Consider the following 13,476-nt stretch of genomic DNA (forward strand, 5'->3'; position numbering starts at 1 on the left):
CCCAGTGTCCCCATACCCCTTACTCCAAAACTTCACTGCATACACTGGTTCACACTATAAACGGAAATTTCCCCTTGAGGACGGCATCGATGCTAGAACAGCATCCCTTCATGGCTTTGCCAGCCTTCGTGGAACTCCGCTGTCTTTGGGACATTTTTCCTGCATGAAGCAAAATACATCTCTTCCAGATATAATCCTGCAGTTTAAAAGATGATTGCATGTTTTAGTTTAATCCCACTAACCTAAGTTCCCAACAATGGGCTCCACCACTGCCTGTCAGCAAAACGAACAAATGTGAATCATCATAAACCACAAGGCTGCAAGGAGTCACCTCTCTCTCATATACACAGACACACACACAAACACTCTACAATGCACAGGGGGGCAGGGGTGAGAAAACTGAGAAAGAAAAGAAAGGTCCCTAAGAAAAATGATGCAGAAAGAGGGTTGTGTATGGTTGGCTGTGCCTTTTCATCTGCATTAGCTCCATCTGTGCCATCCTGGTCTGCCTTCAGCTTCCGTTCCAGTTGTTTCTTGTAGTTGAGATGAAGGCCATCCCACTCCAGGCGTGTAGGAACACAGCTCCAAACATCTGGGAGAAATAGTACCACTGTTTCAACCCGCGCTGGCACCACACGCCCTTTGTGAGTGGATTCGCCTCGCCGGTAGTATATCTCCAGGAACCGATACCTGTCAGGGTCAGAAGTTACCCTTGCATTACAAGCAACATCAGCTACCGTACCGTCGGAGGCGAATGAGCGACAAGCAAGTCTGGAAGTCCAAGGCTGCCAGGTGGATAATTTGATCATTTCCTGCACACACTAAAATAACTAATAAAATTTCAGTTATTCACCATTCACAAGAACAGTTTCAAACAGGGTCAGAACTATGGAAAATCCAGTCCACTCACACTCAGGCTTGAATGTAATTTTAGAATACAATGAGGAAGTTGTGGCAGCTGTCAACTGGAACATTCCACTTTGCTACACACACGTAAGACAATCTGTCCCAATGTAATTTCATTTGCTCACAAGGAATGAGGTGAAGAAATGGTAATTTACCAGTTTAAGGTGACAAAGTTACTGATTCTTACATCAGGATCAAATGTTGTATATATTTTCCACTGCTATACTGGCAAGGAGAAAATCTGAAAGCTCAATTAAAAATTTTAAGTCATGTTAATAAAATCTTCCCTGATAGATTCTGTCTAAAGGAATATCACAGAAATTTACTTTATACAACAAAAATTATTTCCCATTGAATTTTATTAAAACATGAAATTATAAGCTTAGAATGTTTAATTAATTTGCCAAAAGTTATGAACATCATAAATTTTTATGTTATCCATTGATGGTAAAAAGATTCTTGCCTCTGCTTTAATGTTTTAGTTCAGTGTCTTTTAAGGTCTAAATGAGGAAAACAGGTTATGTGATATTCAGAAAAGAACTGTGGATGTAAATCAGAGAGGAAGTGTCGATGAATCCTGCCTCGTTTGACTCCCATTCTCTCCGAACTGCGCAACACTTAACGTCAACAAACTGCAACCAAACATGAGGAAAAAACTGGAACAGCGATGGAAGTATTGAAAGAAACATGTTTTATAGAATTTCCTGGGGAAAAGAAAGGTACAGTGTACACTTACACTTACAAATCACAGTAAACAATAAAAATTTACACCTTTATCACCTATGGCAATGATTCCCAAACTTCATTGCTCCACATACTCATTCTGTTAAAAAATTTAAGAAATTAATACTTTAAAACACAAATCTAAACTCCTCAAACCATTTGACTGGACCTACCTATACTTCTGCGTATCATTTCTCTTCTGAAAGGAAAACAGGTAGTCAGAGTATATATATCAACTAGGGCCACATTTTGAGGAAAGATTTAAACTCACCTCTATCCCCTTGAATGTCAGGACATCAGTGTCTGTTCTGATAAAATACAGATATAGAAGAGAGGCTTGGTAATGTAGGAGCCTTCATTTATGCCCACAGTACATAGCTGTAGAATTTTAAATCTATGTAATATTAATGTGGTTCCTGTTAACTAACTTTTCTAAACACCACCATCCTAGAATTAAATCCCTGACATTACAGATCTCAACCATATTACTGCAAAAAGCTATAGAAAATATTTACTGAAACAAACGAAGCAGTGTTACTCATATTGTTTGCTTGATTAAAAATATCTGCATACAAAACATCTGCCAATGTACATTTCTTCTGGTGAGCCACCATAAACATTCAAAATACCCTCAGTGTAGTCATGAACCCCAGTTTGGGAACCATTTACACAGATGAAGGACAAGTTAGGTATGATTGAAACAATCTGAAAAAATGTAACAAATACAAAACAAGGGCATGCAACTTACCCAGAGTTAATTACTAAATATACTAATACCAGTTGGAGAACAAAGCAGCAAGTTATCTCAGATGTGGAGACAAGTGAATGTAGACAGAAAACATAGAAAGCAATAAAATGATTATACATCCCCAACAGCCAATACAGAAAACATCAGAACCTAATATCTCTTCAGTCAAAAATACTACAGAACAGACAATGTATTCACCTGTGAAAACATACAGCATGTGATATCAAGTGCACTAAGTAGCTTGTCTGAAAATAAAGGAAAAAGCTGCTTCTTGCAACACAGAAGACATTTAGGTTCCTAAAAGAAAAACTGTTGCACTGTTACATATGAATTTTGACTTAACTTCAAATAAATTATGGTCTGTAACCTCAGAGACAGAAAGGAAAACTTAAAATCATAACATGTAATCAATTTAAATTTCTGCAAGATGCCATACTGTCAGTCAACAAACAGCTGTACTCCTGCTAATTTGACTGATTTATTTTTAAAACATACCGGCCAAAGAAAGAAAAGTCTAAAACAAAAATAATCACTTGAAAGCGTGAATCACAGAACACTCACTCCTATAGCATTCCATACACTGTCACTTCTTGTCATCTTGAGAGGGTGTCATTTCTTGGGTGTGTTTATAAAACAAATGTAGAATATATACTTCCCATTTAATGCCAAAGTCTTTTAATCTACCAGCAAATTCAATGTCACAATAATTCCAAATTAAACAAAATACAAAGTATGCCTGTGTCCCAATGCCATTCCATTACAGAAATATCTTCACACTGTTATAGGACTGACACTGCTGTTCAGCTTCACACTGGCTCAAGTATCCCCAGTGCTTACCAGATGGAAAGCTCCAGTTCTGTTCTCAATACAGCAGCCAACAACAACAAAACATATTAACAAACAAACAAAAGCTCCTAGGGTTACTCAAACCACTTGAATCCAGGCTGTATCACAAGACAACAATTGCCACACTGATGGCTGAATGACTGTCTGATGGTGACTGTAACCCATACAGTGCTAACATGAACCTAAATACCTACACAGTTACAAAGAATTTTCAGGATGTTCCACTGACTACAGCTACATTTTACAAAAGCACATATCACGCGGTAGCACAGTGGTTAAGGCACTATGCTACAAGTAGGAAGGTCATGGTTTCAAATACCAATGAGGTCATTGGATTTTTTTCAATTGACATAATCCTGCTGGCCGCACTATGGCCCTGGGGTTCACTGAGCCTCTAACAGAAATGAGTACCAGGAATTAAATAAATAATTTTCCTGGGGAGTAAAGTGCGGCCAGCGCATAAGGCTGACAACCTTACCGCCATCTATGAGCCGACTGTCTAGATAATGTGGGACCCTCAACGTCTCACAACCCTATGGGCCTTCACGGCCTGTTACAGGGATACCTTTAGTTTACTTACTTTATATATATTAAATCTTACTGACTTACAGAGTCAAAACTGTGAGTTGATACAGCTATATACTACATAATTCTTTAGAAGTCAATGACAATCCCTAAGTAGGTTGCAACCCTTAGTGGGTTGGGATCCACAGTTCAAGAAACCATGTGTTAATATGAAATAAGTATTTTGTGAAGTACACATCTCACTTTTCATCATGGATAGAGGCATCATGAATAATAACTCCTTCTATTTACAAAATTCAATTGTGTACCATCTGCATGTTTTGTATTGGATACAGATGGTGATGCAGTCCTTTGTAATCTATACTGAATATTTTCATGACTTTTTGTCATAACTTCAGTTATTCCTGAGGTACTTCAGAGTGGACAATGTTATTTCAACTTGCATATGATTATCAGTGGTTATAGGAGCTATAGGTAGGGGACATTTACGATGATGTGCATATGACAAAACACATTTACTGTAACCAGACGTTACACTTAATGGTCATACATGATTTTACATACCCTGGAATTCTGCTGCAGCAAATGTTTAAAATGTCTGCCTTCAGTTTTGATATGCATTCTTACCAATCTCATAATGGAACAAGACATACAATAAAGAATGTCTCAGTGTGTGGCTGCACTGACAATGTGATGGATTATGTCTTCTGGGGTGCCCACCTTGCATTCATAAACAAGATCTTTCATGTGCCCCTATACATGCAAGTCAAAGAGGCTGAGGTCGTGCAATCAGTGGCCAATTCTGCGGACCCCCATGGTCAATTCATCAACTAGGAGAGCACTGATTCAGAGATTCTGCAACAGGTCAACTGACATGTGGTAGTGTTCCAAAGTGCACTTGCACATTTCAGCTAACACAGTATTTTCCCATACCCATAACTGTGTAACCACTGAGAGTTGTACCCAAGCTTATGTAATATTTTTCACTAAGAATGACCTCTAGTATAACCTTCTGAAGTTATGATGCAAGGTCATACACACTATGAGCATATTAGTGCAAAATACAACTACACAAAGTTTTCATCATTTGCATGATATATCAGTAAATTCTTTCAGAACAGACAAGTTTGTAACACTGTGGGCAACAGTGCTCCAGACAGTACATTTACTGGTGCCAGTGATGTTGTGAAAACCTATTTGATTGCAGATATAATAGTAGAATGCACTGCTGTTCTTGTATGCAGATGTCACAATTTGAAATTTGCTACTTTCAATTCACTGAATGTCACTGTGGGGGTAGGAGAAATTCAGGATCTATGTCCTTCTTGGTCTGTCTTTCCCTCACAACTCTTTTGCTGGCCTGTGTTCAGAAGACTTGAGTTATTCAGAAATCACCAATAAAGTACTGTGCTCCAGTCAGCAGATAAACTATTCTGGTGATGGTATACTTCAGTATTTGAAGGGCCTCCCTTAGGAAAATTGCCTTAGCTCTATCCAGTCTTTTCAAATTGCTACATGACAAATTATCTCAACTGCATAACTAATCATACTGTTAACTTAAACAGTGCCAATGCTGTACTAAAAATAAGGCTTCCAGTTTCTGTTTATGGCAAACTCAATTTATGCTAAACAATACCGAAACTGGTCCAAGGCCTCTCTGTTCTCAGACAGTAGTTACATTATCTGAAAACATGACAATCTATGTTCCAACACAACTTCTGGTGAACACAATGATGATGAGTAGACTCAGAGGCTCCCTGGAAAGCCCCATTGGTCTAACATATTTTTCTTATATAGTTAAAGCTTCATTTATTTTGATGTTATCATATTCTAATACTCTGCTGCAGACTCAAATTTTCAAGGGCTCTAGTACCACACAGACTGACCACACAAAAGAGACAGAAATATGTTACTGAAGTATAACTGGTGCAAGATCTACAGAAGATGACTGACATACTGACCAAGGTAGAAAGAAATTTTCAGCAAGTAAAGGAATAATAGATTTAAACACTGAACAATTTAATCTAAAGAAACTATATGATCTGACAAATTATTATTAAAATGCATTCAAAACTTCAGAAAACTTCAATATAAATATGGACATAAAGAGCACTTGGAAAAGCATCAGACAATTTCAAAATACCAGAGACAGCACTAGTACAGAGTTCAGCACTGTGCTCTTGTAAACATGATAATAAACGTAAGAATTGAGGCTTTCATGGCGGTGACTATGAAGAAAGCAGTCTTCTGGGATTTGGCACCGTGTATAGGTATGTGGTGTTAACCGACTTTTCGGAGGAACGTATCACCTCCATCTTCAGGACAGAAGGAAAAATATAAGAAATCTGCAGTGATTCCTGTTTTCACGGTCTCTTCGCTTGCGGATTTCTTATATTTTTCCTTCTACCCTGAAGATGGAGGTGATACGTTCCTCCAAAAAGTCAGTTAACACCACATCTACATGGTGCAAGATCCCAGAAGACTGCTTTCTTCAAAATCGGAATTGTCTGACAANAGACTACTTTCTTCATGATAATAAACCTTCAGGTTAATACAATCACAGGTAATCAAGAGTCTGCTGTAAGACAATGGTGTAAACTTTGAGGTTATAGATGATTGTAGCTTTAAGTAGCCAGAATATATACCAGTAGAAACTATGCACAGAAATACACAGAAATTAACACAGTTACTTATTTCATATTCTTGTCATTATAATGAGATTTCATTTGGTATATTTTTAAGGCTCCAACTAGTTCACAAATGAAGACAACCTCAATTATGACCAGTAACAGATGTTGCCGGACAACTGATTTCTATTTACTCAAAAAGGGAATCATAAGGAAAAAAAAAAGACCATGAATCACTAGAACCGAGGAGACTTCCAACTTAATATGAGAGTAAGGACTACAATGTACATGGTATATAGCTGTTAAATTAATATTTCTTTCCTGGGTATCTCGTTACAGACTTAACACCGTTTCTCCACTTAATACAGCTCAGAATTGTATTTATTAGCAAACTAAACATTTACCATATTTACAAAACAAGTACACTTCATGCACAGACAGCCATATAAAACACATGAACATAACTGTTATACTGCCTGCAAGACAAGTATAGTGGGGGTTGAAATGAAAACCTTCAATCTACTGTAGCGTGTACAGCCGTTATTATGCAACCACTGCAAGATAATCAAATATAGAGGAGCCATTTCTAGGCACTGACTCAGTAAACACATTTCCGCTGCAATGGATAAGCATCCAATAATGTAAGTACTGTTTGAAATGGTGTTTTCCACTCAGTCAGTACAAAGGGGTTATAAAGAAGACAACTGAGGAAACCAAGTCAGTTCTGTATGGGAGGCTGTGAAGAAAAGGGACAGAAGAAAAGAGTTCCGTAAGGGAGTCTGTGAAGAGAGGACTTGAGCACGTGAAGCTGAAGAGCCTCCACTGTTAGAAGCTGTAGCCAGGGAATGGCTGGTGAAGACACAGCATGCTGGAGAATTCTTAGTGGGTGCTGTGGTGATTTGTGAATTGTGGAGATTAGCAGTGACATAACTTCTTGTAGTTCTTAGTCATGTGTAAGTGGTAAATAAATCCAATATCCAATCCTAAACCCCAACACATGACAGTATAAGCAGTGCCTTACCTTAATCAGCTTATAGAAGATTGTTCATATTGACTTCATTCTCAAAAGTCTTTGAAAAAGTTATGTACAACAGACTACTTGAACACTTAAATTCTAACAACATATTAGTCAAAGAGCAATTTGGATTTAGGAAAGACCTAACAACAGAAAAAGCAACCTATGAACTAACTAACGATATAAGTGCTCTCAATGACAGATTAATTGTGGGAGGGATTTTCTGTGATCTAGCAAAAGCTTTGATTGTGTTAATCATGATATCTTACTAGCAAAATTAAATTTCTATGGAATGACTGGCAAAGCTAATGAATGGATCAAATCATACCTCAAAAACAGGTATCAAAGAGTTGAAATAAATAACAAAATCTCCAGTCATAATGCATTTTCAAACTGGGGAATTATAAAGCACGGTGTTCCACAAGGATCAATTTTAGGTCCCTTACTTTTTCTTCTCTACATAAATGATCTATCTAAAACCATCAACAATAAATCTAAACCAATTCTATATGCAGATGACACTAGTATAATATTTAAGAACTCTAAATTTGAAAACTTTAAAAATGACATAAATATTGTATTTGAAGCCTTAAACAGATGGTTCGAAGCCAATTTACTCTCATTAAATTTTGATAAAACCCATTACATATCATTCACAACTAAAAACAACCACCAAATTGATCTGGACATCAGTTATGCCAACAAATTAATCTGTAAAGTACTTGATACAAAATTCCTTGGAATACATGTAGACAGTACACTGTCTTGGAAAATACATATTGAACAAATTATACCTAAATTAAATGCAGCTTGCTATGCGATGAGATCAATTAAGCCTTTTATGTCACAGGAAACATTGAAGATGGTTTACCATGCCTACTTTCATTCTATTATGAACTATGGATTAATATTTTGGGGGAACTCTTCACATAGTGTAATAATTTTTAAAATACAAAAGAATATAATTAGAATCATTACAGGATGTAGAAGTAGAGATTCATGTAGAGAATTATTTAAGAAATTAAAAATTCTACCTCTTCAATCGCAATACATATTATCGCTTCTCTTATTTGTTGTTTACAACAAAGATAAATTCAAATTAAATTCTGATGTCTATAACATGAATACTAGACAAAAATATAACTTCCACCTACCCTCATCAACTTTATCAGTATATCAAAAAGGAGTCTACTTTACTGGCATAAAAGTGTTCAACAATCTGCCACAAAGTATTAAAAACTTGGGCAATGATACTAAAAAGTTTAAATCAGAGTTAAAGAATTATCTACATGCTCATTCCTTCTACTCTTTAGATGAATACTTCAATGTAAATAGAGAATGATGTAAAATTAAGTTATATTAATTTTTAAGCTAAAATTGCCTGTACTTATGTATGTAACCTTTTGACTTGTTCTGTATCCAAAGGTACTAACCTGCTTAGGATTTATAGAATGTAAATAAATTCAATTCAATTCTCCCATAGGCTATTTTATACCTTTTTCTGTAATTACTTAAAAGTATCCTACAAACAATGTTTCAAGAATTATTATGTACAAACCAATACAGCAATCTTGTTGCACATGTTTGCTTGCTGTGACATACGTCAGTTTAATTCTACTTCTCTTTCTTAACAGGACTAATTCCTTCACTCATTCATTCATTATTTGGGGGGTGGATTTCCCCATGCACCGCAACCAGTTGTTGATCTATTGTACGTCCCCCTTTGATATTCTACCAGTCGCCATACCCTTCTGGTACTGGTGCTCACTATCAGGCCCGTTCAGACAGCGAGTTTGGCCTCTCTACTGGCAGTGATACCCAATACTTCCCCACCTACCGGAGGCACTGGAAACTACTTGGGCGGGAAACTTTTTACCTAATTTTGCTCAGAGGTCTCCTAGAGACATGAGGATCTTTTACGTGCCATAAATCTACGACACGGGACCCACGGCTTAAAGTCCCTCCCGGAGGACTTGTTCCTTGAATTTTTCCGCCCTTAAAAATTCCACGACCTCCGCTGGGTTTGAACCCACATACCTTGAGTTATGAGGTGGGAAAGTTAACCCTAGACCATGGAGGCCGCTTGCCAGCACAATTCCCCACAAACATCATGAATGAAAAATACATCCCCATATATTTCATGCACTTAATTCCTACAAATGAAAAAGAGCAGAGAAAATTTTCTGTTGCCAAAGTCTCAGAGAGACAGCAGCAAGCACAAAACATGAGCATGAGAAGTGTGCAGGAATATGTATTTCAGATGATTTGGCAGGAACCATTTTCTGCTGCTGGCTACATTTCACATGCCCTGCAGCATGACCCTACAACCATGTGAATGTAATAAAGAGATTGTGCAACACTGTGCCAAAGAAACCTCATGACTATGGTAAGAAGACAGAGTTTCAAAAAAAAAGTGTCTGCATATGATGACTGATTTTTTTACTTTGTTGAAATCTATTTGTACAATGCTTAATAGAAATGTCTTTTGAAATGAACAAAATTCAATTAATATATGAACATTTTAAACATAAACTGCAGCTGTATTTTGTTACCAGTTAAAGCCATATAACTATCCATTTTTTTGGAGAAAATGTTTAACTTTCAAGGAAAGTTCAAGTACTTGTAAAAAGAGATATTGGTCATGACAGACCATTTTCATAAATTTTACTTCATTCTTTATTCCTCGGCTCTGTGGTCCTCTAAGAACCTTCACTCTCTTCATAAAGAGATTTCCAGTCTCTTCTCTTCTGGCATCCACCACTAAGTCTCTCAACATATATTGTTTTCTAACCTGACATTGTTCTCATGGCCATCTCCAAACAAGAGGACCACATCTGGCCCCTACCCTTTGACTTATCTAGCATGAGTGCCCCTATCAGGAGCTTAGATTTCCCCTAGCATAGTTCTCCAGATGACCAGGGCAAGAAAACCTCCCAAGCACATTAAGGTAGTACCCCAGGGGAAGGCATTTTCATATATCTTCATATATATCAGTCACAATTTTCTGCATATATAATATTTTGAAAAAAAAGAAAAATGTAAATTATGCAATGTAATTTCTAAGTAACTATCATATTTATTTAAATACAACAATATCTAAAATCTAAGCTGATCCCTTAACTGAAAATGGCAGAAATTAACAAACCATAGAAGTAAATTTTAGTAACAAATAATTATAATCTTGTAGATCCTAAAGGGTTCTGATGATGGTGTATAACACTCAAGAGTTACTGGGTTTTCAGACTTCTGACCTCAATTACTGGATGATGTATCTTTCTAAAGCACACAACAGAGCTGGGTATCTGGCCCCCTCACCTGAAGATGGAAACAGAACTGAAATATTGTGTTCTCTAGTTCTTTGAATACCAGACAATGGACAAAGTCCAAAATCCCAGTAATTTAGAGAATTACAATCTTGTTCTTCTACAATAATAAGAATGTGGACCGATGATATAATAATAATAACAACAACAACAACAATAATAATAATAATGCATGCTTGCAAGCTGTTGATTCATTCTACATACCATCAGATTAAAAATGCATCATCTCTTTTAGACATGGTGTAGAGAGTTCTTATACAAAAAGTTAATCAACCCACTCCATGAAAAAATAAATGAACTCATCTATAATCTAGCATAAATAATAACATATTTATTTATTGTTTATTTAACCTTTATCAGACTAATGTCACCATACGACGTCATTTAAAGTACAGCCGAGTGGCCGTGGGTCACCATATGGGTACCCGCAATCCACGCCTGCGCATAGTGTTTTAAAATCTTATTTTATGATAGAAATTCTTGTTCTACTTACACTATTTTTGGATACCAGCTTTATAAGTAGACTGTCTTCCCTCCTGCATCATCTAACTGAATGTTGCATGTCACTGAATTCAGAGCCCGATGTTGCAATTCATGCTCTTTGTCCGTAATTAACTCTGTTTTCCAAGCGAAGCATGCACAGGTAATGTTAATCTTGTATCAGCAGGAAGTAGGCCAGTGATGGCGAATGGTCTCCTCTATTCATAACATCTTATAAAACATTGCAATTTCAACTATGCACCATGGCCCCTTTTCGCATTAAAGAATTCGAAATAGAGAAGCCACTCGTAAATCACACCATTTAGAATGCGTTACAGTTTATTCTGAAGGGATGTGGATGCAAGTGGAATGAGGTGATATTCCAAGAACTGCCTCTGGCTGGATAGTCCGACATACGTGAATAAACAAACAGAGTTTCATATGGTCAATGTAGGTTAAGAAATTGTCCACATTCTGTTATACAGATAGCATAGTGACTGGAGAACGTGAGTACGTAAACATCCTCTCCTATCACCAGATTACACACAAGAGTGTGCGCATTTATACTGCAGAAATGTATTGTGCAGAAGCTTTATGCATTTTTGTGGACAGATGCTCAAAGTTGGGGAATTTTTTTTTTGAATCGATGTAACAATTTTTACAGATTCTAAAATCGGCAAATTACAGTATCTGATTCTATATACTTTCTAGATAAAAGCAGAGTTTATTTCGTTCGTTTATCACAAAAATTGTAGAAATCATAGCATTTTGAGTAACATGATTACAATTTTTATTACTCTACAATGGCGGGCATTTAAATTAAATCTGTCCTGCGGCCACTACCGGAATTTAAATGGCCGTCCAATAAAGGTTAAATCAGCTGGGCTATGAAACTAACCACTCACCTCCATCCAATGCTGAGGTCAAGAATGGTGGAGCCACCCCTCCATTCCCCCATACACCTTCATGGCACAGTGCTCAACCAATTATGCATAGGAATAACTTTACCCTTTTATTTAATGACACTCAAACGTCTCACACCATACAGCACTGAATGAATATGATGATTAATGAATAATGAATTGGAAAGGAAATGGATGGAAGTGGTCTAATTTGAGAAACTATGCTGTCGACTGTCTGGAGGAAATGAAGAAAGGCATGAAAATCTCAGTCAGGGGAATCAATCTCCAGGCCATGATTTAGGCCTGGAACACCCTGAATATGTAGTATCTGACTGTGGCATTCAGTAAGAGGATGAAATAATAACAAAGCTGCAAATACAAGAGGACTATTACTATCCAATTTAGACACCAACTGCTAAACCATGGAAGAGCATTTCCTGTATTTTTGACTACATTCCTATTTCCCTAGTTTAAACCTACATCACCTGTTCCATAAACTAATATTAATTTACATATATGGACCATTTTCATTCCCACTGCTATATGTACACATTTTGCATATGGTGGAACTGTAAATATAGGACAGAGAACATTAACAGATAAACTAATACACAATAAACATGGCCAACGGGAGAAATACAGTATCCTGATAAATTTCAAACTTTCAGATGCTCTGATGCCTTCTACATTAAACTTAAAAACAGTGAAATGATACAGAAAATGTCTTGGATATGTCACCTACCACTGTGTGCAGTGAGAGAGATCAATGCCTGTAAGAGCTTGGCAGGTTCGGATGGCTGTCTTGATAAGAACTGATGGATCCTTGTCTGGGTTTTGTCCATCTAAAGATGGGCTCCATGGTCCACCAACAGCCATGGTTTCATTCTTCCCCCGCAGTCCAACCAGGAAATTGACAAGACGTGTTGGATGAACAAAGTCCCGAGCATCGTCCGATGAATCTTTACTTTCTTTGTCTTCAGCCAGAGCACAGCACTTTCTGAAGATTTCTTCCATAGTGGGCATGCTCATCAGCATCACCTAAGAACAAAGTACATCTTTATATATGAAATGTTTGTGACAGGTGGATGCCTGGAGCAACAGAGACACAGTGGATATACACCACTATATACATACCCGTATATTAATTCTTGAATCAGTAAGATCAACCTTACACTGGTTACATAACACTGGTAATACCTGTACAGTAGTCCCACACTATTCCACAGAATCTGATGGCTTTGATTATGTCCCCCAACATGATTACGTTTTATAACATAAAAATTTCTATGAAAGATGTTAATCCATTACAACTTAATGTGTGAAAACTTTCATAACTCTATTTCATTTACTTCAAGAGATCCTGTCATTTAAAACTTTTAAA

General features: G+C 36.9%; 1 protein-coding gene across 5 annotated transcripts in view; it reads right to left on the reverse strand.

The window, feature by feature from the left end:
• LOC111868543 (cell division cycle and apoptosis regulator protein 1) overlaps positions 1-13,476 on the reverse strand; it is a 61,892-nt gene that overhangs the window by 23,882 nt on the left and 24,534 nt on the right. For all 5 annotated transcript variants that reach the window (XM_023859281.2, XM_023859299.2, XM_023859290.2 and 2 more), the window contains 2 exons: positions 12,838-13,133; positions 468-690 (listed from right to left, as the gene is read on the reverse strand). In XM_023859281.2, the coding sequence (XP_023715049.1) occupies positions 468-690; positions 12,838-13,133 (519 nt within the window). The remainder of the gene's footprint in view (positions 1-467; positions 691-12,837; positions 13,134-13,476) is intronic.

The sequence above is a fragment of the Cryptotermes secundus genome, unplaced genomic scaffold, assembly GCF_002891405.2.
Source record: "Cryptotermes secundus unplaced genomic scaffold, Csec_1.0 scaffold280, whole genome shotgun sequence".
In the NCBI taxonomy this organism is placed as follows: Eukaryota; Metazoa; Arthropoda; class Insecta; order Blattodea; family Kalotermitidae; genus Cryptotermes; species Cryptotermes secundus.